This window comes from Onychomys torridus, chromosome 1 (genome assembly GCF_903995425.1).
Source record: "Onychomys torridus chromosome 1, mOncTor1.1, whole genome shotgun sequence".
In the NCBI taxonomy this organism is placed as follows: domain Eukaryota; kingdom Metazoa; phylum Chordata; class Mammalia; order Rodentia; family Cricetidae; genus Onychomys; species Onychomys torridus.
Window position 1 is genome coordinate 90,086,390 of NC_050443.1, and position 26,036 is coordinate 90,112,425.

A 26,036-nucleotide genomic window follows, 5' to 3' on the forward strand; every position below is an offset into this window, starting at 1 on the left:
TTTCTGACCAAGATTCAGCATGAGTAACAATTTTAATGGAACATGTAGTTTGTTTGTTAAGTGGGGGAAGTCCTGTCTGTTTTGTCTTGTCTCACAGTAGATTATTTTTGGAAGTGAGGACAATAGGGAAGTATTCACTGCTGATCAGGTGGCTACAGGAGCTGGGGAGAAGTTGGGGGAAGATGAATGCTAGCAAGAAGGTTAAAGGTAAAGTGATGGTAAACGGCCCGAGATGAGCTGTTCCGATTATCTTCAGCTCTGTAACCACTGTCTCTAAACTACTTCCTCCTCACAGAGTAGCAGCCCAAGCAAGGCAGGTGATCCGGACTTACTCTTCTGCTGTGTGGCATCAACAGGCAAGGGTAGGGCTGGAAGCATCTGAGAGAGTTCCTGGACTGTGTACTGTTAGTGCTGGTTGTCAGCTGGGATCTCATTGTAAGGGCATCGATCTGAGAGCAAGCCAGGAGTCTAAAGTCCTTTTTAACCCAGCCATGGAAGTCATGTTATAGCATGGGAGTAGATTCCTACTTTTGCTAAGAGTCATGTCACAGAATTGGGTGCACATGTTTTGAAACTGCCACAATGAAACTTGAGCCAAAAAGGTAAGGCTATCAAGGGAAAAGCAATCTGGGTACCATGGACAGAAATGCTAAGACTTGGAGAGTGGCAGTACCTCACTGCTCAGATTTGTTAATGGCCTGCTTCTCACTGTATGTGACTCCTCCAGGGGATAAGAGCTTTGTTCATTTACATTCTAGGCAACTAAAGCAGCTTTAACAGCTGATTTCAGGTCAGTACTTGTGAAAGATACAGTCAACATTCTCTACTAAACTTCAGTTTTGTTTTGTTTTTTGTTTGTTTGTTTGTTTTGAGCTGAGGATCGAACCCAGGGCCTTGTGCTTGCCAGGCAAGCACTCTAACACTGAGCTAAATCCCCAACTCAAACTTCAGTTTTTAAACTAACGGTTCTGGCACAGAAAAGTGAGTAGTAAAGGACAAGAAGCAGGATTCAAATTGTGCCAAACAGAATGATCCTTTGGGATAAAACCTGAGTCACTGTAAAATAGAAAAAGATTTTGGTAGGACATATATTGAATTGTTAATGATTGCTATTTTAGAATTGCCTTTTTTTTTTTTTTTTTTTTTTAACTTTGCCTCCTATAGTCCAGGCTGCCCTTGAACACATTATATAGCTGAGGAGACCATGAACTTTTGGTCCTCCTGCCACATCCCCAACCCTGGAGTCACTGTTTGAAAAATGATTACTGCTATTAGAACTATATTTCTATTGTAAAGGCAAAATTACCTTTCATTCAGTATGTTCTCCTTATTAAGCAAAGGAAGGGGCAAAAGATAAATGTGTATCAAAGAAGCATGGATATTGTAGACTTGGGGTTTCAAGAAATTGCTTCTTGATTATTGGTAACTTTTATTTCTTTTTGCATACAAGTGTGTCTATTTTCTTAGTTGTTAAAAAATAGGACATATAGTAAGAAGCTTATCTTAAAGGTGCCTGTCATTAAAATGTGCCAGTTTCCATGTCAGCCTTACCATCACTGTACCATAGGTTTTCAGTATGCATAGAAGACTGATACCCAGCATTACAATTGCAACATAAATTAGGAATGAATCCTAGATGATATATAATATTGTAATTATGTGTATTTTATCACAAAATGTCTTTTTCTTTCATTTCACTTTATTTTATAGGAATAATTCATTTTGTTCTTATATGCCATAGGATGTGTTTTGGAGATGCAGACAAAATATCTTTGATGAAATGAAGAAGAAATTTTTACAGGTAGCCTGCTGGTGTCACTGCTTTAGTGTGATGGTCAGCAGAACAATAACAGCATGCTCGTGTTTTTGTTTAATAACAAAGCATGTCTTAAGTTTTCTGCTTGTTTGGCTATTTTATTCCCATCCAATTATAGTAGCATAGATGTCATCTTATATGAATTTTACTTCTGGACAGTCCTTTGTAACAAGTGAATAAGGAGGAAGGACCGAAAGAAAATGGCAGAGCCCTTTGTTTCACATTTGGATATTGTATTTGCTTGTTGTTATAGATATATGTATTCTCTGCACTACTAATAAATAATAGAAAGTAAATATATCTGCACTGATAGTTCTAGGGATTGGATAACTTAATACCTTACAAAGTTACTGCCTAGAAATTTTTGATAAGATTTATTAATTTTTTATTTAGGAGAGGAGCGCTTACTGCTCCTCCATGTGAAGGTCAAAGGACAACTTGTTAGAGAAGTCCATTCTCTGCTGCCCTTATATGGATTCCAGGAGTTAAGTTCAGGTCTTTAGCTTGACATCAAGGGTCTTTACACACTGAGCCATCTTGCAGGCCCTCTATCTAGAAGTCTTACTCAAGAATAGATACAAATGTTAGCTTCTGGAGTGCCTGTGTTCCTAATAAGCCCAACTTCCCTGTGCATTCCACTCTAACCTTTTGTTCAGACTTCACTTTCCTTGGATTCATCTGTATCTGGTTTCCCCTTACTGTTTTCCATGGGACCCAAGGGTTGCATGAGACCACTTAGGAAAAGATGACACAGATAACTTGAGTAGGTTAGAGCTTTGATACAGTGCAAAGCGAATCTTAAAAATAAAATCATCTTTTTGATGTAATTTAGGGTTTTCATCAATCAGCAGACCAAGAATTATTACTTAAAATTGAATGATGTAAATGGGGCTGAGAAATTATATAAATTTCAGTTGCAAAAATACTTATACTCAATTCTCTTTTATCATCTGTAGCAGTGTAGTAATTATGAACAGTGAATAGCCAAAGCAAAGAACCAAGACTGCATTTCTTACCACATAGCAGCTTCTGTATCCAGAAGTAGAGAAATGGACTGTGCATGTAAGCCAGCCTGAAGAGACAATGGGTTGACTGTTGAATGAAAAAGTAAAGAAAACCCTTCACAGCATTTTAATTCTTCAACAATTTTCTCCCATAAAAATCAAGTGTTGGGAGCTCTTTTTTTTTTTTTTTTTAATAAAGATTTATTTATTATGTATACAGTGTTCCGCCTACATGTGTCCTTGCAGGCCAGAAGAGGGCACCAGATTTCATTATGGGTGGTTATGTGGTTGCTGGGAATTGAACTCAGGACCTCTGGAAGAGCAGTCAGTGCTCTTAACCACTAAGCCATCTCTCCAGCCTGGGAGCTCTTTTTGTTATTTACTACATCAATGACTGAACATATACCATCAGAGCTATATACCTTACTTTGTGTTTTTAAATACAAAACATCTAAGAACTGTTTTGTTGATTGGTTTTGTGTCATTTTTGAGGTACTTGGGATTGAATCTAAGGCCTCACACCTCACACCTACTAGGCAAGCCTGCTACTAAGCTATGTCTCCAGCCCCTTTTTAAATTTTTTATTCTGAATCAGTCTCACTAAGTTGCCTGACAGGCCTTGAACTTGGAATCTTCCTGCCTCAATCTCTTGAGTTGCTAGAATTACAGAACTGTAGTCCCTGGCCCAGCTTAGGAACTATTCGTTGTTTTTAAAGACAAAAAAAGCTCAGTGTTGACACCAGAAATCTCAAAGTTTGATTGTTAAGAATGTCATGAAATAGAGACAAGACGATTTGAGAGAATTATACATCCAGGGTGTACTTAGGATTGCCCTTGTCAGCTACTTCTGTGTTCACCTAGTAACAAAGCTTTCTCTGGAAGAAAACAATATTTACTCTGCAATTATCTTAACGTACTTTTTGCACCAAGAGTCTATCTTGATTTTTACTTTTTGAGGGTTCCTTTCCAGCTGTTCTGGGCAATCAACTGTTTGTGCAGTGAGTTTAGATACAAGCAACAAGCTTCCAATCCAGTTCTTAAATTGACTGTCAAATGTGTGTGTCAAATAAGTAAATTCAATTGTGACTGTACCTTCCTTCTTGGCTAGGTTTTCTAAGTAGGGAACTTTGACCTTCCAAAACTTCACTAAATGGAATCTTCTGTAGGCTTCCTAAATGGAATCTTCTGTAGGCTTTTAGAACTTTGTAGCTTTCTTTCACCTTAAATTCTTAGAACTCTTTGAACTAAAGTTGTTTTTTTGTTGTTGTTGTTTTGTTTTGTTTTGTTTTTTTTGTTTTTTTATTTATTTTTAAAATTTCTCTTCTAGGGAGTTAGGAATGAAAATTCCACAGCAGAGACTTCTGCTTAGATTTACTGAACAGAAAGTTTGTCAGATCCTCAGAGGGAGGCGACTCTCTTGAACAGTCAGCTGGAGCGGAGCCTGAGGCTCCACATGGAAATCCAGTCACAACGACGTGTGTGTGTGTGTGTGTGTGTGTGTGTGTGTGTGTGTGTGTGTGTGTGTGAGAGAGAGAGAAGAGAGAGAGAGAGAGAGAGAGAGAGAGAGGGAGGGAGGGAGGGAGGGAGGGAGGGAGAGAACTAAAGATTTTTGCTCCATCCCCTAAAGCATAATCTATGCTCAAGAGTGTTCCCACTCCAACCCCTCTCCACCCACCATTGACACATCTTTCTATAATAGTTTTCATGTACCTGACTGTATCTTGCGATGTTTTTGTTAACTGTTGCTGGTAGCAGCTTACTCTAACATTTAGTGGCTTAAAAGAACAATTCATTTATTTACTCAGGATTCTGTGGGATGAAGTTTGAGCAAGGACTCAGCTCTGTTCCTTGAGGCATCATTACTTGGCTCCATTCATCTGGTAGTTGGCTTTGGATGGAATGTCCAAGAATGCTATTCTCATGTATCACACCTCAGTGCTTCCACTCAGCGGCCACTTTGCCTATGTAGACTGCTAGGGCTTCCACATAGTGTTCGAATGCCAAGGTAATCAGATCTCTTACATTAGGACTGCTTAAGAGCCAGCTTTAAGTGGCACAGTGTCACACATTCTGATGGTCCTAAACATAGTTATGTAGCCAACTCGAATTCATGAGAAGGGGGAAAATGGAATAGGAATAGCAAAGAGTCAACATTTTGTAATTCACCTGAAGATAATACTGACTTTTCCTTTGGCCGTAAGTACCATCATTCTAAGGTATAGCCTTAAAATAGGTAGCTGCTCCAGTTGTCTCCAATCTTTGAACTCTATTTTTACAGTTGAATGTTTTAGAAAACGATTAAATTGATACTGTAGAGGGGTTTTGCTCTTGAAAAGCTATTTATTATAAAATTACAATATCTTACTTATGATACTTTCAATGGAGAATTTAAAAAAAAAACAAAAAACAGGGATTCCAATGTTAGGTGAAATGTATGGTGGGTAGCCACATGTTAGGTTTAATTGTAGGTGAAACCAGGTAATTGGGTATAAATAAAGTAATGGTTTACAAAGGGCTAGTCTAGACCTTTAAAGAACAATGTACTTGCTTAAATTAAACTAGAATTGGGCCGAGGTGGCACGCCTTTAATCCCAGCACTCGGGAGGCAGAGCCAGGTGGATCTCTGTGAGTTCAAGGCCAGCCTGATCTACAGAGCAAGCTCCAGGACAGACACAGAGAAACTCTGTCTCAAAACAACAACAAAATTATATTAGAATTGAATTCAAGAGTAATATATGATGAGCCTGGAAATTTTAGAAAACAGAATGGGTACAAAGCTTTAGCACATAGTTATTTTTAAAAGTTTGTAGACTGGGTTGTAGCTCAGTAGTCTAGCACTTGACTAGCATGCCCAGTGCTTTGGCTCAATCCTCAGTACTGACCCCCTTCTCCCTCCCCGCAAAAAAGCATAGTCAAATCTGGCCTAGAATCAGTAAAATAGATAAATTTTATCTTTAAAATAAATTTTAAAATAAAATTAATCCATGCATTAAATAATACTTTTCAGCTGAAAGTGATAAATTATAGCCTGACAGAAAAAGAATTACATGATGTATTTAAAATCAAGAAATGAAAAATAGCTTGTCTACTCTGATTCAGTGACTGTGTCTAAGAAGCCTGAGTGAATGCATAGGAAAAATGTTGGAAAGTTGCTCAGTAAAACGTTACTGGATGTCTCTTGAGATATAGAATTATAGATCATTTCTATGTCTTTATTTATTTATGTATTTGTTTATTGCTCTGTCACTGTGTGGACCAGGCTGGCCTTAAACTCAAGAGAGATCTTCCTGCTTCTACCTGTTGATTGTTGGGATTAAAGGCAGGCACCACCATACTCAGCCCTTACTTTTTTTTAAAGGGCAGCATATGTATGTATAAAAAATAATTATTGACATTAAAGGAAGTAAAAGGAACACATAAGATTAAATTTTGTGTTCACTATTGCACAGCGCTCTTCACATAGTTTTCATTGTGGTAACTTCCCTGTGTGTTCAGGTAGGAGGAAAAGAATCTAGAGTTCTTGTACTTTACTCTCACACATTTTGAGGAAGTTGGCAGTTGAGGATGCAGAGAGCCATGATATTGCCATAGCACAGTGGTTAGTATATTACTCTGCAGCATTTCCATATCCAGGGTCTTCTAAGGTGTGTTGGAATTACGAAAGCAGATACTTGCTGGGTGTGGTAGGACATGCCTTTAATACCAGCACTTGTAAGGCTGAGTCAGGAAAAGTTCAAGGCCAGCCTGGTCTAGAATATGTTTCCAGGCTTTGTCTCAAAACAAACAAAAAACATAAACCAAACCAAAAATAATGTTTAGTAGCTGAAATTATTTTGAGTTCATCCTTTTACTCTAGACCAGATTTTTTATAATTTTATTTATTTTAATTTTATGTGCATTGATATTTTGTCTGCATGTATGTCTGTGAAGGTGTTGGATTCCCTGGAACTATAGTTACAAACAGTGTGAGCTGCCATGTGGGTGCTGGGAATTGAACCTGGGTCCTCTGGAAGAGCAATCAGTTCTCTTAACCAATGAGCCATCTCTCCAGGCCCCAATTTTTTTTTAAAGGGTCTGGTTTATGTTTCTTAATTTTGATTTCAAGTATGTAATATAATCCATTCTGTGTGTTAATGTCTACTTTAAATACACAATTGAAGGCTTTTCCGCCTTTTCAGGGACATGTTAATAATGCCCTCTTTTACAGTTGGTTTTTATAGAGAGGGTATTTCTCATTTTCATTTTTAAGTATGTTATTGTTAGTAATTAAATTTTTTACTTGTCTGAAATGTGGTGCTAGCTGATCTGTTTTTAAATGTTACACTTTTATAGCAATGTATTTCTGTTCTTAATAGGATTAACCTTAATTTATACAATCCCTTCCAAGTCCAAAATTGACATTGCAGAAACAGATTACAATGATTTTATTTTACTTCACCTAACATAAACCTTGTGGCTGTCCTGTTGTCAGTATTAGGCAGTGATATTAGTTCTTACTTTAAAGTAGATGATATGGACATAAGCAAAAGGTTGAAGTTGATCCTGTTAAAGACAAAGAAGGAATTCTTGGAGCTGGGATTAATCACTAAGTGGTTAGAGTATTGGCTAGCATGCAAGAGACTCTAAATTCAGTGCAGTACCACAAAAATAGGAGAGATGAGAAAGGGAGAAGAAAGAAGACAAGATATTTGGGTAGAGCACCAGAATGTGATGATTGTGTTTCTGAATAGCCTTTCGTAGGGATGGCCAGAGGCCCTCTAGGGAATGCAGGCTAATAGTAGAATGGAGCTAGTATTAGAAATAGTGTTTTGAATTGAAGGAATATGAGATTGAAAGATACAAACTTCTCAGGAAGCTTTTGCCATAATTTTGATAGGAAATACTCTTGACCATAGTCGGGAACAGAGCAGCAAGAGATACCTAAAAGTAGACTAGACTAGATACAGTTTGGTGCTAGTGGCAGGTAAAGAGGAGAGCTGAAACTGGAAGACACTTAGCTTGGCTCTGGTTTCAGAAACTTGGTAGGTGTAGGTGGCTCTTGTTGATCTGGCCATTTAGATGAGGAAGAGAAAGGAATTTCTTCCACTCAAGCATCTGCTGTGTTCATATACAATTGATGCAACTGCTAACACCATGGGAAATGGAAGATAAAAATCAGTATTTTCAAGAGCTTAAGGTGGGGGCATATTTTTGGTTTTGTTTTGCTTTGAGAAAGATTTTTTTTTTTAATTTTTGTCTTGAGAATTAATGATGGAAGGAGAATTTATAATAAAAGGAAGGAGAATTTATAGTCTAATTTCCAGATTGATAGTTGAAAAGACTTGGTAATGACACATTTTTTAAAGATCAAACTTGGTAATTAAAAAAATTATGTGTATGATTTGCTTGCATATATGTCTAGACCTATATGCCTGGTGCCCAGGGAGGCCAGAAGAGAACACTGGGTCTCCTGGAGCTGAGTTACAGATGGTTGTGAACTGCTCAGCATGATACTGGGAAACAAACTCAGGTCCAGTAGAAGAACAGCAAGCTCTCTTAACCTCTGAGCCATTGCTCCAGCCCCAAATTTTGTAATTTTTAACTTAAAAATTTCATGGCTTCTTGGCTCTATGGCCTTACAACCTTAAAGGTAAAAGCAGATATCTACAAGAGGCACAGCCAGGTGGATCTCTGTGAGTTCAAGGCCAGCCTGGTCTATATAGCGAGTTCCAGGACAGGCTCCAAAGCTATAGAGAAACCCTGTCTTGAAAAACCAAAAAAAAAAAAACAAAAAAAAAAAAACTACTTTTTCAAAGCAACATTGTGCTTACGTTTGACATGGGGATATACTGTCTATGGGTCATTTACAATGATCATAAAATTTATAGTTATTTATAATTGTGTTTTTCTTTAAGAATAATAATTGAAAGTAACTATTTTTTTACATTTCAGATAGAAAATGCTGCTGAAGAACCAAGAGTCTTATGTATAATACAAGATACTACTAACTCAAAGACAGTGAATGAACGGATCACTTTAAATTTACCAGCATCTACCCCAGTCAGAAAGCTCTTTGAAGATGTGGCTAACAAAGTAGGCTACATAAATGGAACCTTTGATTTGGCGTGGGGAAATGGAGTCAATACTGCTGATACGGTAACCTTCAGACCTAAAGCATCTGCTTAAGCTGCTAATAATAATGTCATAGCAATTGATTACTGCAATTGTTAGTGGTGATTAAGTGAAAGCCTGGACATTACAGTGTCATTTATATGGTTATCAAAAGTATAGTGCTGGGTGCGACACAGTGACTGGTCCCTCTTCCCTTTTGGAGTCAATAGTTGACCTGAAGTTTGCATAATATCGGGTCATCAGTTTTGTATTCATAAAAAAGGTGGCTATCATACATATCAACTGAAGAAAATTTTCCATGTTTATTGAAATACTCGATTGATGTTTTTAATAAAAATTATTAATAAGATCACTTTTTTCCTTTTATTTGTATACTATGTGTATTTCTGGGCATCTTTTTCTGTGTACATATGTAATGTGTTACCATGTAAAACTCTTTAGCTCCCAAGCTCCAAAGTGTTTCTAATGTATGCAGTCTCAGGTGTGAATTTTTTTTTTTTTAATGTCTCTGTCCTGTTAACTGCTTGCTTCCTTTGTGATCTATTTCTATTTCTTTGTTGCATTGCCACATTTCTTTCATATTCTAGTATCTCCTCAAAGGCTGAGTGATTCTTGTTTTGTTCATCTTTATATTCAAGAATCTCCATGGAGGCTATTAAAATTTGCAGTATTCAGTTTCCAATTTCTTCTAGAAGAGATGGAACATCCTGATATCAGCCCCATTTGACTGTGGGTGGGGTTGAGAGGTGACCAGCATCTCTGCATGGCTCTGCTCTGCCATGGTGACTATAGTGTCCATGCTTTTGCTTTGGTAGGGAGAGAATAAGTTCCTTGCCCACTACTTAGTCTGAAGAGGGAAAGGAGAGGCCAGAATGACAGAATGCCTTTTCCCATTTGTTCAGCTCGGTTCCCTGGCCTCAGCTCTTGACCTTTGCGTAGTGTTTCCTACCACCTTTATGTGTTTCCTTCCACAGCAGTCTCCTGTAAGCACTTTGAACTGTGGGTACTTTGAACCCTGGGTTTCCTCTAGGTTTGTTTTTTTATATAAATCATAACTTTTCTATTTTTTAATTTCTCAGAATTTCTGTTATGTTCATGATACTCTTTTCCTGTGCTGTTGCCAGATTTTTCTTTAAAAATTTTTGTTGGTGTTCATGGAGTTTAGAGGATTATTTGGTTGACACATGATTGGGTCACCATATGATCCAATCCTGTATTAGTTTTTACTACAGTAGTAAATGAGTTAGGTGAAGATTATTGAAGAAGTGATCATTTCCATCCCCCAACCCCATACCCTCTTGAGTCCTGACAATAAAGTGGAAATAGATAGCATTTCCTAATTCAGCCTTCTCCTTAAAGGGTTATATTAGTGTATACACACACACACACACACACACACACACACACACACACAACACACAACACACACACGCACACTAACAGTTATGCTGTATAATTATTTTGTGATTTGGGGTGAGACAAAGTTTCACTCTGTAGCCCCAGTAGGATTTGAACTTAATTGACTATGATCTTTCTGCTTCAGCCTCCCAAGTGCTGAGATTACAGGTGCTAGCTACCATCCCTTCTTTGGTTTGGATATTCAGTATATTGCTTATCTGAGAATTCTTATATATTAAACATTTTGTAGTTTTAGTTATATAAGCTTTTTTAAAGATCTTTATGAAAATCTATTGCATTGCATATATTTTAGAAAAAGAACCTATATATATATACACAAGCTATATTGAATTTGATGAGTATTATATATAACATCAAGCCTTTTCTTTGGGATTTTAGATGTTGGAGAATGTAAGCCTCTGGGATGCCCACAGCATATGTACTATTAATTGGGTTTAGTTTGTGATAGATGAGTTCATTCAAAACCTGACTGAAAAGAAATTTATTCAAGTCATTACTGAAAAAAATACTACTTTCATGAAAATGTGTATGTATTTGGTGTTTTATTATCACAATTAATTTTTCTTATACTCAACATTTTTTACCCATAGGCACCACTGGATCACACCAGTGACAAGTCTCTTCTTGATGCTAATTTTGAGCCAGGAAAGAAGAACTTTCTGCATTTGATAGATAAAGATGGTGAACAGCCTCAGATGATGTTGGTAAGCTATTTAAGAAGACTCAATATCCATAACTTTTGTGCTCTGGGAATATAGTTTTCCAGAGGAAGAAGAGAGGTACAGTTGTATGATAAATAATTCCTTTTCCTTTTGTGTTGATTTGCTATAGTCATATGTGATGACATGGGTGCATCAGGTATCCACAGCACTATTATGCTTAGTCTGTTGCCATATTGAGACTACTACTATACAGGGATAGGAAAGGCCCAGATTAGAATACCATAAAGGCCTGTATTTCAATGGCCCTTCCTTTAGTTAAATATAAAACTCATCAGCTCTTCTGTTATTCGATGGGAGACAATTTCCATTCCCACTCCCTGACACACCCCAGCCCCATCTTTTTTGGGTTGAATAATATGTCAGTTAGAAGTATTGATTTAATATTCACTTCAATTCAGACTTACTTGAACAGGCATTCCTGTCTAGTCTAGTAGCCTTACAGATTAGCCCACTGACTCCCAATTAGAAGAACATTTTCCCAGAGTTTTGACTTTTGGAGAAGTATACATATATAAGTTACAAACATTATATATTCAAGATACTATTTCTTTAACTAAAAACTATGGTGAGTGCTGGAGAGATGGCTTAGAGGTCAAGAACAGAGGTCAAAGAGCACTGGCTGCTCTTCTAGAGGACCCAGGTTCAATTCCTACCTAGTTCTCACATGGCAGCTCATAATTGTGACTCTAGTCCCAGGGGACTAATGCCTTCTTCTGGCCTTCTCATGTGGTGCCCAGACATATATGCAGCTGTACTCATACACATAAAATTAAAAAATGAAATTATTAAAAAAAAAAACCACTATGGTAAGTAAATATTGTTTGATGGTTACAAATTCCAGAGGATGTAGGTTTAAAAAATTAAGAAAACCTGGTCTGATTTGCCTAACCTTTTTACAGACTGAAGAAACTAAGGCTCAGAGACTTTTTCAGAGCCCTTCTCTTTACTAAAACTTGCTCAGGACAAAATGTTCTTTTTGATGGTCTTCCATTAGAAATCTGTTGTGAATAAAGACGTCCCTTTGCGCAGGAGATGGTGATAAGCAGTATGTCTGGGCCAAGACAGCACTCGAAGGTGCCACTTGAGCACCCGAAAGCTCATTTCGTTCTGTGGCATCACGGGATTCTGATTGGTCTTGGGTGACTCTGAAAGCATAATTAGCTGTTATTGTAGAGCTCTGGCTTCAGTTTTAGAGTTGTGGTTTCAGTTGCTTAGTCACTGTTCTTGCTCTGTCTTAATTGCTTATGCTGGTTTTGTGCACTTTAATCCTTTCCAACATATTACACATTAACAGGGAGTTTCTCGTTAGAGACTGAGCAACTCTACATTTAAGCCAATAATTCTCTAATGTCCCTCAACTGCTGGGCCTAACTTATGATGTAAAAATGAATGTTTAGGTGCTCACTCAGGACTTCATAGTGGCATGTCTCATTTTAAAGAGGACTTTTTAAAAAATCTACAAAGTTAAATTATTTGAAAAGTGTCAGGAGCATTGGTTGGTGCTCTGAGTGAGACATCTTTCAAAGTTCCCTGCAAGAAATCCAGGGCACACACTCCTTAGGGGTCTGGTAGGATCAATCACAGCATGATTTAACTTTTTCTCACTGTTGCTCGTCAGTAAATACTGGTTATGCTGCATTTTAGGAGGACTCCAATAACGTGGACGACAGCATGCATGACAGATTTATAGGTCCACTTCCAAGAGAAGGTTCTGTGGCCTCTACCAGTGATTATGTCAGCCAAAGCTACTCCTATTCATCAATTTTGAACAAATCAGAAACTGGTAAGACTAATTTATTGTTGTGTAACATAAAATCATAATCTCAGCAAGTTCAGGCCTAATTGAATTTCTTCGCTTCATCAGTAAAAACTGAGACCTAGAGCAAAATGACAGCCCAGCAGTAGCAGAGTCAGTACTGTTGGGCTGTGTGCTCTTCCTTCCCTCATCCCCTTGCTATCTTTACTGTATTGTTACTACCTTTACTTATCCACAAACTAGAAGGTCCTGGATATTGTGTTTTGAAGAAAATTGTTTTGGTAACGTTCGTTCCCTTTAGAGTGTAATCTGACATTTTTGAAGTCAGCTTCTCTGGAAATAAAATCTTCCTTTTACCTTTTAGATTAAGATGGGCTGTGAGGAATGTGCTTCAATGAAGCAGACGGAACACATTCATTTTATTGGGTCTGCTGTATCTTTTAGTTTGTTATGTTTCAAATAAATTAGATCATTTAAAAATTTCTGTTAAGGCTAAAGAGATGGCTTAGTGATTGAGAGTACTCTGGAAGAGGACCTAGGTTTAGTTCCTAGCACCTACATGGGGCTCACAACCATCTGTAACTCCATCCAGGAGCTCTGATGACCTCCACAAGCACACATCTGGTACACATAAACATACATGTGCATTCAGATAAAACACACTTATATATAAAATAAAAAGAAATCTTTTTTAAAAAATCTGTTAACTTTTTTCTGAAATGTGATTGAGCCTAGATTATTTTTAAGTTGTTGGGGTTTTTTTTATTACTTATTGTAATGTGTATAGGTGTTTGACTTGCATGCATGCATCACATGTGTGCATTACCTGCTGAGGACAGAAAAGGGTGTCTAATCCCCTAGGACTAATGTTACAAACAATTGTGAGCTGCCACATGGGTCCTCGGGAAGAACAACCAGTGCTCTTAATCTCTGAGCCCTCTCTCCAGCCCTTGGTTATTAAAATTTTATTTCCGTTTACTAGGCTAGCTTTATATGAAGGTTTCATTCATTCATATATATATGTGTGTATATGTATACATACATATATAAGATTGGTTATTACCTTATGAATATATTCTAGATACTTGTCATATATTTCATCTTAGACCACACCTTTTCCATTAGGAAGTATTTTTCATGTTGAAAGAAATAGAAACAAGTACAGAGAGAAGTCTTTCATGCAGCTAGTTAATGCTAAGCATGGCTTTAGAATCTTTCCTTTTAAAAATTCAAGAAAGATTTTAAATATTACATTAAACACCTCTCTTACATAACAGGAAAGCCATAGAGTTACATTCCAGGCTTTGTTTTAATATGATCTGTAATTTACATTTATTATATTTTGTAATTAGAACTTAGAATTATTTTCTCATAGCTAATCATTGTGAGGTTTATTTGCTCTGGTAATAGCAATAGGGTCTATGGTGTTTGGTTTATAACTTCTGTTAGTGGATATTGGCTGCATACCACCCAGGGTAAAAAAGAATGTGGAATTATTTCAAATTATAGCACATAGTAAAACTACTTGTAAAGTCGCAAGAATTTATCTCTTCAAAAGTCATGTAGAGGTGATTGTTTAAAATGTAGCTTCCAGGGTTTACTTCTCAAAATGCGAGTGTAATTGCTCTGAATCAAGCTAGAAAGCTTTTCATTTTGCTTTAAATGAGTACTATGTAGATTGTTCTGAGATTGTTGGAATACTTTGACAAAGTTCCAGACTTAACAAATCTGAAACAAGATTTTTTAAATAATTTGCTATTCATTCTAACAACTGACTCAGTCTTTTATATGAGACATTTATAGAATGCTGTGTATTAGATCCAACTTCCTATTCAGTGAATTTATTGAAGTTAAAAAAATGGTTTTTAGAAGTGTTTGTTACTTCTTTGTGCAAATAAAGCATGCCATTTGTCACACTGCGTAATTAAGAACCACTACAGTACTCCATATAGTAACCACTTTTCGTTATTTTGCTCATTTTTATCTTTCTTCTTTAAGAAAGTGGGTAATGGGGATTGGAGAGCTTTCTCAATTTGTAAAATTAATTGCTGCATGAGCACAAGCACCTGAGTTAACTCCCCATGTTATTATTTCTTGACATAATTTGATTCACAGGGCTGATGACTGGGACATTTGATTTAGTTCAGTCTTCCTGTGTTATATATGATGTTTAAAGTGAAAATGCTTATATATTTTTCAATTTTTTTTTTTTTTTTTTTTTTTTTTTTTTTTGAGCTGAGGACCAAACCCAGGGCCTTGTGCTTACTAGGCAAGCGCTCTACCACTGAGCTAAATCCCCAACCCTAATGCTTATATATTTTTATCTTAATTTAGATTTAGGGAATAAGATTATTTGACTCTAATAAGACATACTGTAATAAATATGTTACTCTTAATATCTTCTTAAATACTGTGTAATATCCATTTATATCTTGGTACCAAAGTATCCTGACTTTCTCTGAGAAACAAAGTTCACCTCATAGATACTACAGAAGAGAACTTTTTAGGTGGCATTGGAAAAAAAAGAAAAAGAAAAATAATTATAATTTCCAACTAAGCAATCTTGCCCACTGTTATGTATTTTTGTTGTTGTTGTTTTTGTTTTTCCTTTTTTTTTTAAGATTTATTTATTTATCATGTATACAGTATCCTGCCTGCATATATGGCTGCAGGCCAGAAGAGGGCACCAGATCTCATTACAGATGGTTGTGAGCCATCATGTGGTTGCTGGAACTCAGGACCTTTGGAAGAACAGTCAGTACTCTTAACTGCTGAGCCATTTCTCCAGCCCTTGTTTTGCCTTTTTTTAACCGAGAGAAACTCAAAGCAATTTCACTAAAATCGTGAGCAAGACAGGCTTCCCATATCTTTCTCCATATCTATTCAATATGGTACTTGAGGTTCCAGCTACAGCAATAAGGCAACTAAAGTAGATCAAAGGAATAAAAACTGGAAAGGAAGATCTATGGCTAATCACAGATGATATGATAGTATATATTAGTGACCCCAAAAATTCTACCAGGGAACTCCTAACAGTTGATAAACACCTTCAGCAAAGTGTCTGGATAAAAGATTAAAAAAATCAGTAGCCCTCCTATATACAAATGACAAATGGGCTGAGAAAGAAATCAGGAAAACAACACCCTTCACAATAGCCATAAATCATATAAACTGTGTTGGGGTAACTCTAACCAAGCAAGTGAAAGACTTGTATGACAATAACTTCAAGTCTTTAAAGAAAGAAATTTGAAGAAAATATCAGAAGATGGGAAGATCTCCCATGCTCATGGATCAGTAGGATTAACATAGTAAAAATGGCCATCTTACCAAAAGCAATCTACAGATTCAGTGTAATCCCTATCAAAACTCCAACACAATTATTTGCAGACCTTGAAAGAACAACACAACTTCACATGGAAACCAAAAAAACCAGGATAGCTAAGTACAATAAAAGATCTTTCAGGGGTATCACCATCCTTGACTTCAAGCTTGACTTCATCCTTGACTACAAAGCTATAGTAATAAGAACTGTATAGTATTAGCATAAAGACAGATAGATTGGCCAGTGGAATTGAATCAAAGATCCAGATGTAAATCCACACACCATCAAAGACTTCAACATAAAACCAGATACACTGAACCTGATAGAAAAGTAAGTGGGGAACAGGCTTGAACACATTGGCACAGAAGACAACTTCCTGAACAGAACACTGATAGCACAGGCACTAAAGTCAATTAATAAATAGAACTTGATGATACTGAAATGCTTATATAAGGCAAAGGACACCATCAATAGGACAAAATGGCAGCCTACAGAATGGGAAAAGAGTTTCACCAAATCCACATCTGACAGAGGGCTAATAACCAAAATATATAAAGAACTCAAGAAACTAGACATCAACAAACCAAATAATCCAATATTTTAAAAATGGGGTACAGATCTAAACAAAGAATTCTCAACAGAGGAATCTCAAATGGCCAAGAAACACTTAAAGAAATGTTCAGCACCCTTAGCTATCAGGGAAATGCAAATCAAAACAACTCTGAGATTCCATCTTATACCTGTCAGAATGGCTAAGATCAAACACACAAGTGATAGCTCATGCTGGCAAGGATGTGGAGGAAGGGGAACACTCCTCCATTTCCGATGGGAGTACAACATGTATAGCCACTTTGGAAATCAGTATGACTGTTTCTCAGAAAATTGGGAATTGATCAGTATACCTCAACCCAGTTACAACACTCCTCGGCATAGACCCAAAGGACACTCCATCCTACTACAAGGATACTTGTTTAACTATGTTCATAGCAGTGTTACTCATAATACAGAAACTGGGAGCAACCTAGATGTCACTCAACTGAAGAATGGTGTCTTAGTTAGGGTTTCTGTTGCTATGAAAAGACACATGACCACAGCAACTCTGATAGAAGAAAAATATTTAATAGAGGCTGGCTTACAGTTTTATTTACAGTCTGTTATCATCATGGCAAGGAGCATGTTGGTGTACAGGTAGACTTGGTGCTGAAGAAGGAGCTGAGAGTTCTGCATCTTGATCCATTGTCAACAGAAGACTGTATCCCACACTGGGCATAGCTTGAATATATGAGACCTCAAAGCCCATCCCCTCCACAGTGACACACTTCTTCCAAAACCACACCTACTCCACCAATGCCACACCTCCTGTTAGTGGCACTCCCTATGGGTTGAGCATTCAAACACACGAGTTTGTGGGGGCCATACCTACTCAAACTAACACATTCCACTCCCTGGCCCCATAGGATTGTAGTCATAACATAATACAAAATGCATTTAGTCTTAACTTCTATCACAGTATTAATGATGTTTAAAAGTTCAAAGCCTCTTCTGAGATTCATGCAGCCTATTAACTGTAATCCCCTATAAAATCAAAATCAAAAAACATCACATATTTTCAACATGTTAATGGTACAGGATGTACATTACTGTTCCAAAATGGAAGAAAGGGAGAATAGTGAAGAAATAACTGGATCAAAGCAAGACCAAAAACCAGCTAGGCAAACTCCAAACTCTGCATCTCTATGTTTGATGTCAAAATACTCTACAGATTTTTCAATTCCTTTCAGCTTTTTGACTGTAACATACTTCTTTCTCTTGAACTGTTTTTACCTCCTGTTAGCAGCTCTTCTCAGTAGATCCCACAACTCTGGCATCTCCAACATTTTGAGCTATCCAGGTTTTACCTTCACAGCTTCACACAGTCGTCTCTATAGGCCTCCGTGAAGGGACACCCCTGATACACACCTAGCCTCAGTGGCTTTCCTTAGGCACAGAGGGAGACTACATAATCCCTTTCTTCTGTTCTTGTCTTTAAAACCAGAACCATGTAGCTGAAACTGCCAAGTTCTGCTGCTTGCTGGGGCTGGAACATGCCCCCCTCATTGAATTACATCTTCACCAGCTTTCTGTGTTTGATGGTTTCCTTTATTGCCTAAGCTTGGATATAGTGGAACTCACTCTTATTGGTGAAATTATTAAGGCCACTCTTTGTAGTTAAAAGGGAGGTTTATTTCGTGGGGTAACTTATAAATGAAGGGATAGGTTGTAGGGTCTAGCAAAGGTATGGCGCAGTCTGGCGGTGTTCTCTGGAGAACTCTGCTCAGTCTACCTCCTGTGTCCAGCGTCCCCTACCCAAGCGAGCGCACACCCCTCCTCTCTCTCTTGGGTCTTCGGCTTCCTCCGCCCCCTCCTCCACCCCACCTTGTGGGCGTGACCATTACCGAAGCCTCAGTGGGGGTTGGAACTTCCAGGCCAATGCTGGGATGGCTATCCACTACATCTCCCCCTTTTGTCTAAATAAGAAAGTTCTAACCTAATACAAGACTATATACAAAGAGATGGTTATCAAATATTGTCCAGGAGTAATGAGGGATAATGACCTAGATAAGTTGGAATTACAATAAGTGCAAACAATATCAAGCAAAAAACACATAGTAAAATCCAGGGAAGTCTAGGGCATGGGTAGGTGGCATGTTACAAAGATCATTCCAAAAGGTGTTTTATCCTAAAGAACCTGAGTCTAATACTTAATATATTCTATCTAAGATATTATATATGTATATATACTAAGTTGTAACTATAACTGCTAATCTTCAACCTCATCAAAGACCTGAGAAGGAATATAATAATACCTGAGAAATGGGAGAAGGACGCAAGCAACTTTCGGGAGTCTTGCAAGAATAGGCAGAGACAGCTGGCAGCCTGGACAGTCACCTAATGTTTCTCAGCATCGTTGGTGCTTTCAAATTGGCTACAGGCCTAGAGTATCTGACAGACCATTTTCAGAAGCAGGAATTCTGAAAGACCATCTTACCCTGTCTTGGCAAAGTATAGTGGTCGCTTTCCTTGTGTCCCGCTTGTCCAGAAAGGACAGCATTTGTACTGTCAGTAGTTGAGGCAAGGGCAGTTCTTTGCCCAGTAGGCCATTTTGTGCCAAGAAGACAAACTTCCAAATGGAAATGTCTTAGAAGCCCAACATTCTCTCGGGATCAAATTGGTGCTGCCAGGAGCAATCGTGTCTCACATCAACAGAATTCTAAGTTATTTAAATGCCATATTCTCTAGGTCCATGAAGTGTCTGAAGATTACCTGTCCATCTGACCTATGTATTTATAAATCTGGATAACCTAACTAACATAATTATAGAGATGACAAGCATAGGTGACAATAACTCTGTAAGTCTTATCTACCTAAACAACCTAAGGACTAAGGCTTCCTATAAATAAGGCAAACAGTCTGTAAGCAAATGTACAGTAAAAGGACAATGACTTTAAATTGTGACAATACACAAAATATCTTTAACAGAGGTAGGAAAGTATAGTGCAATATGCAATATGATAATAATCCTAAATATATATCAGTATACAGAATATCTTAAACAGAAGTAGAACATACATACAATATGACAGATATAAATTTACATTTGTATCAATATATAAATATTTGAAATAAGAGTAAAAATATGTGCACAATATAACAAACATAGTTCTGTATTTGTGTCAATATACAAATTATCTTAGATCGGAATATAAAAAGTTTATATTTGTATCAACATACAAGAATTCATAACAGTGTAAATTATCTAAGGCTGTTATTTTATTAAATTTGTTTACTAATGTATATGATAGTCTACCATAATATCTTATACCTATCCATTCCATTTCTTCTTTTCCCTTTTTTTTTTTTTTTTGAGATATATTTTCTTTCCTTAAGGAGAGTAGTGAGTTTAACAGTTTCTTCCACCCCCAACCTTAGAACCATTATCCATAACCCTGCTTTTCTAATCCAAAGTCCCAAAGTACAGTTCCATTAAATAAAAGCATCGTTAGGCCTATCCCAGCAATACTCCAGTCCTTGATACCAACTTCTGTCTTAGTTAGGGTTTCTATTGCTATGAAAAGACACTATGACCACAACTCTTAGAAAAGAAACATTTAATGGAGGCTGGCTTACAGTTTCAGAGGTTTAGTCCATTATCTTCAGGGCAAGGAGCATGGCAGTATGCAGACAGACATGATGCTAGAGAAGGAGCTGAGAGTTCTACATCTTGAACCTCAGGCAGCAGAAGACCATGTGCCACACTGGGCATAGCTTGAGCATATAAGACCTCAAAGCTACCCTCACAGTGAAATTTCCCCCACTAAGGCCACACCTACTCTGCCAAGGCCACACCTCCTAATAGTACCACTCCCTATAGGCCAAGCATTCAGACACGAGTCTGGTGGCCATACCTATTCAAACCACCATAAATGGATAAAGAATATGTGGTGCATTTACCCAATGCAGTGTTGCTTAGCTGTTAAGAACAATGACATCATGAAATTGGCAGACAAATGGATGGAACTAGAAAAAAAAAATCATCCTAAGTGAGGTAACCCAGACCCAGAAAAATAAACATGGTATGTACTCACTTCATTAAATGGATTTTAGCTCTAAAGTAAAGGATAATCATGCTACAGTCCACAGACCCAGAGAAGTTAAGTATCAAAGATGGCTCAAGGGGGATGCATGGATTTCCGTGGGAAGGAGAAATAGAATAGATTTTGGGGGTAGACTAGGGGAAGGTGGGAATGAGAATAGGAGAAATCAAGTAGGCAGGAGGGAAAGAGTATACTGGAAGAGACAACTGGAATTGGTGGACGTTTCAGGGATGAGCTAGAAACAGTGGAGTCTATAAGGGTGACCCTAGCAAAGACTCCTAGTAATGGGGGATACGGAGCCTGAACTGGCCATTTTCTGTAACCAGACAGGGCTTCCAGTGAAGGGACCAGGACACCAAACCAGCCACAAAACCTTTGACCTACAATTTGTCCTGCCTGCAAGATATGCTGGAGTAAAGGTGGAACAGAACTTGTAGCCAACCAGTGACTGGTCCAACTTAAGACCTGCACCATGAAGAAGGAACCCCCACACCTGACACTGCCTAGGCGGCCAGGAATTAGAGTCTGCATAGGCCAGAGACACAGGAGAGAACCAAACACGACTGGAAAAAAAGTCAATAAAATGACTCCTAATGATATTCTACTATACTCCTTTACCTGAATCTAGCATAATCATCACCAGAGAGGCTTCATCCAGCAACTGATAGTAGCAGATGCAGAGACCTACAGCCAAACATTAGGTAGAGCTTGGAGAATGCTGCAGAAGAGAAGAAGGAAGGATTGTAGGAGCCAGAGGGGTCAAGGACACCACAGGATCAACTAAGACTCACAGGGGCTCACAGAAACCAAAGCAACATCAGGGAGCCTGTATGGGTCTGACCTAGGTCCTCGGCGTAGATGTAATGGTTGTGTAGCTTGGTGTTCCTGTGGGTCCCCTAACAGAGAGAGCAGGGCTCTCCTGCTCTTTTGCCTGCTTTGGGGACCCTTTCCTCCTACTGGGTTGCTTTGCCCAGCGTTGGTATGAAGGTATGTAATTTAGTGTAACTTGTTATGTCATGTTTGCTTGAAAACCCTGGGAGGCCTTCTCTTTTCTGAAGGGAAATGGCAGAGGAGTAGATCTAGGGAGAGGGGGTACTAGGAGCAGAGGTGGGAGACAAAACTAGGGTTGGGATGTAATACATGAAAGAAGAGTAAATTTTAAAAAAAATTTTTTTTAATTTACAAAAAAAAACAACCCAATAATTTCCAACTAAGCAGTGTTGCCCTCTGTCTTTTCCTTTTTTTTTTTTTAATAGTGTTTTTGCCTAAGTGCTGATTTGTCTATATTTGTGTTTTCTCTTTAAAGGTTATGTGGGATTAGTAAACCAGGCGATGACTTGCTATCTGAATAGCCTTTTGCAAACACTTTTTATGACTCCTGAATTTAGGAATGCACTATATAAGTGAGTATTTGAAAAAATGTTCTAAGAATAAAAGTATAAGTTTTAAATAATAAAATTGAATTTACCTTCTTAGACTTACTTATAACATTTGGGTTATTTCTTTATAAGCTGACTTCTTGAATATTATATATGAACAAAAATTTTCTGAAGCCAAGGAGAGGGAGAATTAGAAATGACTGGATAGAAAAGAATCAAACTGATGAATGTCCCTATTCATAGCTTTACTGCTTTTATAGGGAAGGGTATGTCTGATTTTGAGAGAATCCAGATATTAACCTGTACATTCATTTTCTTCCCTCTTTCAATTTAAGAATTCAGTGTTGTTTTTTAAACTTATAAGATCTCTAATTAAAATACATCATAGCTTGTTTGTTTAGATGTGTATGTATGTTTCTAAGATTACATCAGATACTTTAAAATGCTTTATGGATACATTTACCATTTACCATGTCTGGTAAACTCCAAATTAGCCATTAATTTTTGTTCAGTATTTTCTTATAATACAGTTTATGTGCTATTGAGTAGCATACTTAAGGTATGTGTTACTTAGATTTTTTTTTTTTTTTTCATTTTTTTGAGACGAGGTCTCACTATGTTGCTTTGGCTGTCCTGGAACTCACTATGTAGACCAGGCTGGCTTCAAACTCAAAGAAATTCACCTGACCCTGCCTCCCAAGTGCTGGAATTAAAGGTGGGTGTCACGCCACCCAACAATTTAGATTCTTAAAGTATGAGTAAACTGATTGTTTTTCTTTCTCCTGTTCCTTTTGAGTGGCACTTTTGAAATGATATAAGTATGTATTTAAATTCTTTGTAAAGTTGTAATGTTATTGGTTGTGTTGCTCACTCATGATCTCATGATCTCCCCCTACACTCATTTGTAATCTTGTTCCCTGAATTTGCTTGTAGAAGCAGAAATGTTTTCATTCATTCATTTGTTTGTTTGTTTGATGTTCGTTTGTTTGTTTTTTGAGACAGGGTTTCTCTCTGTAGCTTTGCGCCTTTCCTGGAACTCACTCTGTAGTCCAGAGATCTGCCTGCCTCTACCTCCCGGGTGCTGGGATTAAAGGCGTGCACCACCACCGCCCGTTCATTCATTCTTATTTGTTGCCTGATAATAATTATATTCTAGGCCCTTGGGAGGTTAAAGAAGGAATAAAAGTAAGATCTTTGTTTTTAAGTAATTTGCAGGTCTATCTATAATAACCATCTGTGTGTTGTGAAATAATTTATTTAAGTAATGTTTAGGGTCAGTAAGTACCACAAGAGCTGAGAGTGGAGGGATATTAATGAAACATGGAGAAATGAATGGCTTAGTGAAATGGAGTATAGTAGGAATCTTAACAGGTCTTAATAAAATCAAACCTGAGGCCAGTTATTGGGGTGAATGCTGGAAGGTCAGAGAAGCAGAACAAGCCACAGCTATCTCACCTCACCAGTTCCTCAGCTGATCCTGTTTCCTCAGGCTGGAAGCCTCTGTGTCCTCATCCGAATGACTCTCAGCAGAACTGTTGCTTGAAAGCTTAACCAGCCAAATGCTTCTAGTTTCTGGTCTTCACGCCTTATATATCTTTCTCTTTCTGCCATCACTCCCTGGGATTAAAGGCGTGAGTCATCATGCTTGGCTATATCCTTGAACAGATGGATTTCTGCCTCTGGAATGCTAGGATTAAAGGCATGTGCTACCACTGCCTATCCTCTATGTTAAATATTGTGGCTGTTCTGTCTCTGACCCCGATAAGTTTATTAGGGTGCACAATATTTTGGGGAACACAATACCACCACAGGATAGGGCTTGAAATAGGTCATGAAGTAGGTATGTTTTGGCCAGGTTGACAAAAAAGAGGATATTGTAGACAAGGAAACTTTTAGAAGTTATAGTGAATAGTAGTTAGTGCCCCCTAAATAATGTGTCAGGACTGTTGAGAGCACTTTTATATACCCACCCAGTTCTTGTAATAGCTGTGAAGTATCTGCTTTTGTTATCCCCATTTTATAAAAGCAGTTCCTAAAGACACAGTGCTGAGGCCACACTTTAGATGCTGGGACCCAATTTCTGTTGCTCCTGTACTATAGCTGGTGGCCGTAAACAAAGTGGGTTGCAAGGGTACCTAAATAGGCACAACTGTCAGCACACTGGAAGGCAAGGTTAAGGATGGGCTAGAGCCTGCTGGGAAGGTTTAAGTAGTCCAAGATGATTGCCTGCTGTAGCAAATTTTGCCTGGGGCTATGCATCCCAGGTATTTGTTTAACTGTGGGTTCTAATATTCTGTAGGTGGCCTACAAGTTTACATCTCTGTAGAGAAAAGAGTACCCCAGGGCTACTGAGGCAGCAAGTATTCCTTGGACAGTGGCTGCATGCCATGAGTTCTATTAGACACGGAGTTCACAGTGCTAATAAGACAAAAGTCCCTCCTGCAGAGCTCCCATTGAGAACCTGTATAAATAAATTCATTTTACAGGCCCAGTATGTGAGGAAGGTAATAAAGCAAAGTGGAGAGAGAAACTTCAGGAGGAAGGATGGAGCTGGGTTACAGTTTAGACAGTGAGGAAGGGAAACAGCCACAAGAGCAGCTTTCATGGGAGCCTGAGAACTGTAAATACAGAAGCCTTTGGGAGCCAGTAAAATCCACTGTGAGGAGGGATGAGGGTTACGACAAGGGTTCAAAGAGAAGGACTGGATCCTTTGAGATTGAAACTGGAGATGGACGTTCACAACTGGTGGCAGACCCAAGCCCGAGAGAACTGATGTCTGAGTATAAACAAACCAACTGACGTCTGAGTATAAATAAACCTAGGGGGCCTGCACTGGACCACTCAGAACAGCGCCACAATGAAGGATGAAGTTGCACTTTCATCCCTTGTACCTGCATAGACTTCGTTGTTTACTTGGAGGCTTGTGATACATTATATGAATTGTTAGAGAAGCTCATGTGGTGCAGTTTGAAAGAATGTTGTGAAGGAGATCCTTGGGAGATTCTGTCATTAAACCAAGCCTGGATGTATGAGGTCAGCATGGTGATTGTGGGTGGGAGTGGTACTTCTGAGTGAAAACTGTGAGGACATACAACTTTTTTTATAGTAGTAAAAGAAAGGGAAGAATTGAATGTGCCAACAAAGTGTCTTAACTGTAGGTCAGTGAAATTGCAAGTCCCAACGAGATTTACAGCCTCTTCAGGTTGTAATAGAATTTGAGGTCTTATAATATCAATTCTAAGAACCTTCCATGAAGATAGCTAACAGGAGAGCTGGTGATTGAGTATAGCGGAGGGGGAAGGTTAAAGCACATGTGATCTTAGAGATGGGTAGATTAGAGGCTGAAGGACTTGCCCATGGGTGAAGGAGACAGGGCCACTAAAGTACGACCTCTCAGTCCTAAGATAGGTAAAAATATTGAACACTTAACAGAGGAATGTAATCAAAACCATTTGTAAACTGAAAATAGGAAAATTAATAGTCAATCCTCCGTTTGAAACCAAAAAGGAAGTTGAAAGCAGTAGAGTAGTCTTAACATTGCCAGTTTTGGACAGGACACCATCAATAATGTTCTTGATGTTTGGGGCTTGGCATTTTGTTTTATTAAATGCAACCTCCCTTAAGAACTCCTGAGTGTATTAACTAACTGTGGGTTACCCAGTCTTTTCTCTGCCATGCGATCCTAAGTTTTTCAGCTGGAGAATTCACTTGCTGAGGCAGTCCCTGTAGCTAGAGCTAGATGATCATTTATAAATATGTGAGAATAAAAGTTCTACTGGGATTATTTTATTTACTTAATAGCTTTTAGAAATGTTTTATGGTTGAATATTTGAAAATTTCAAAAGTGACAAAATAGTATCATTGAGTCCATCT

At 38.0% G+C, this 26,036-nt stretch overlaps 1 protein-coding gene across 2 annotated transcripts in view; it reads left to right on the top strand.

The window, feature by feature from the left end:
- The window catches only part of Usp47 (ubiquitin specific peptidase 47), a 94,283-nt gene that overhangs the window by 21,273 nt on the left and 46,974 nt on the right, over positions 1-26,036 (top strand). Inside the window, exons 2-6 of one of the 2 annotated variants that reach the window (XM_036189246.1) lie at positions 1,742-1,801; positions 8,752-8,955; positions 10,941-11,054; positions 12,717-12,855; positions 22,091-22,187. In XM_036189246.1, coding sequence (XP_036045139.1) covers positions 1,742-1,801; positions 8,752-8,955; positions 10,941-11,054; positions 12,717-12,855; positions 22,091-22,187 — 614 coding nt within the window. The remainder of the gene's footprint in view (positions 1-1,741; positions 1,802-8,751; positions 8,956-10,940; positions 11,055-12,716; positions 12,856-22,090; positions 22,188-26,036) is intronic. The other variant, XM_036189247.1, reaches the window with a different exon arrangement.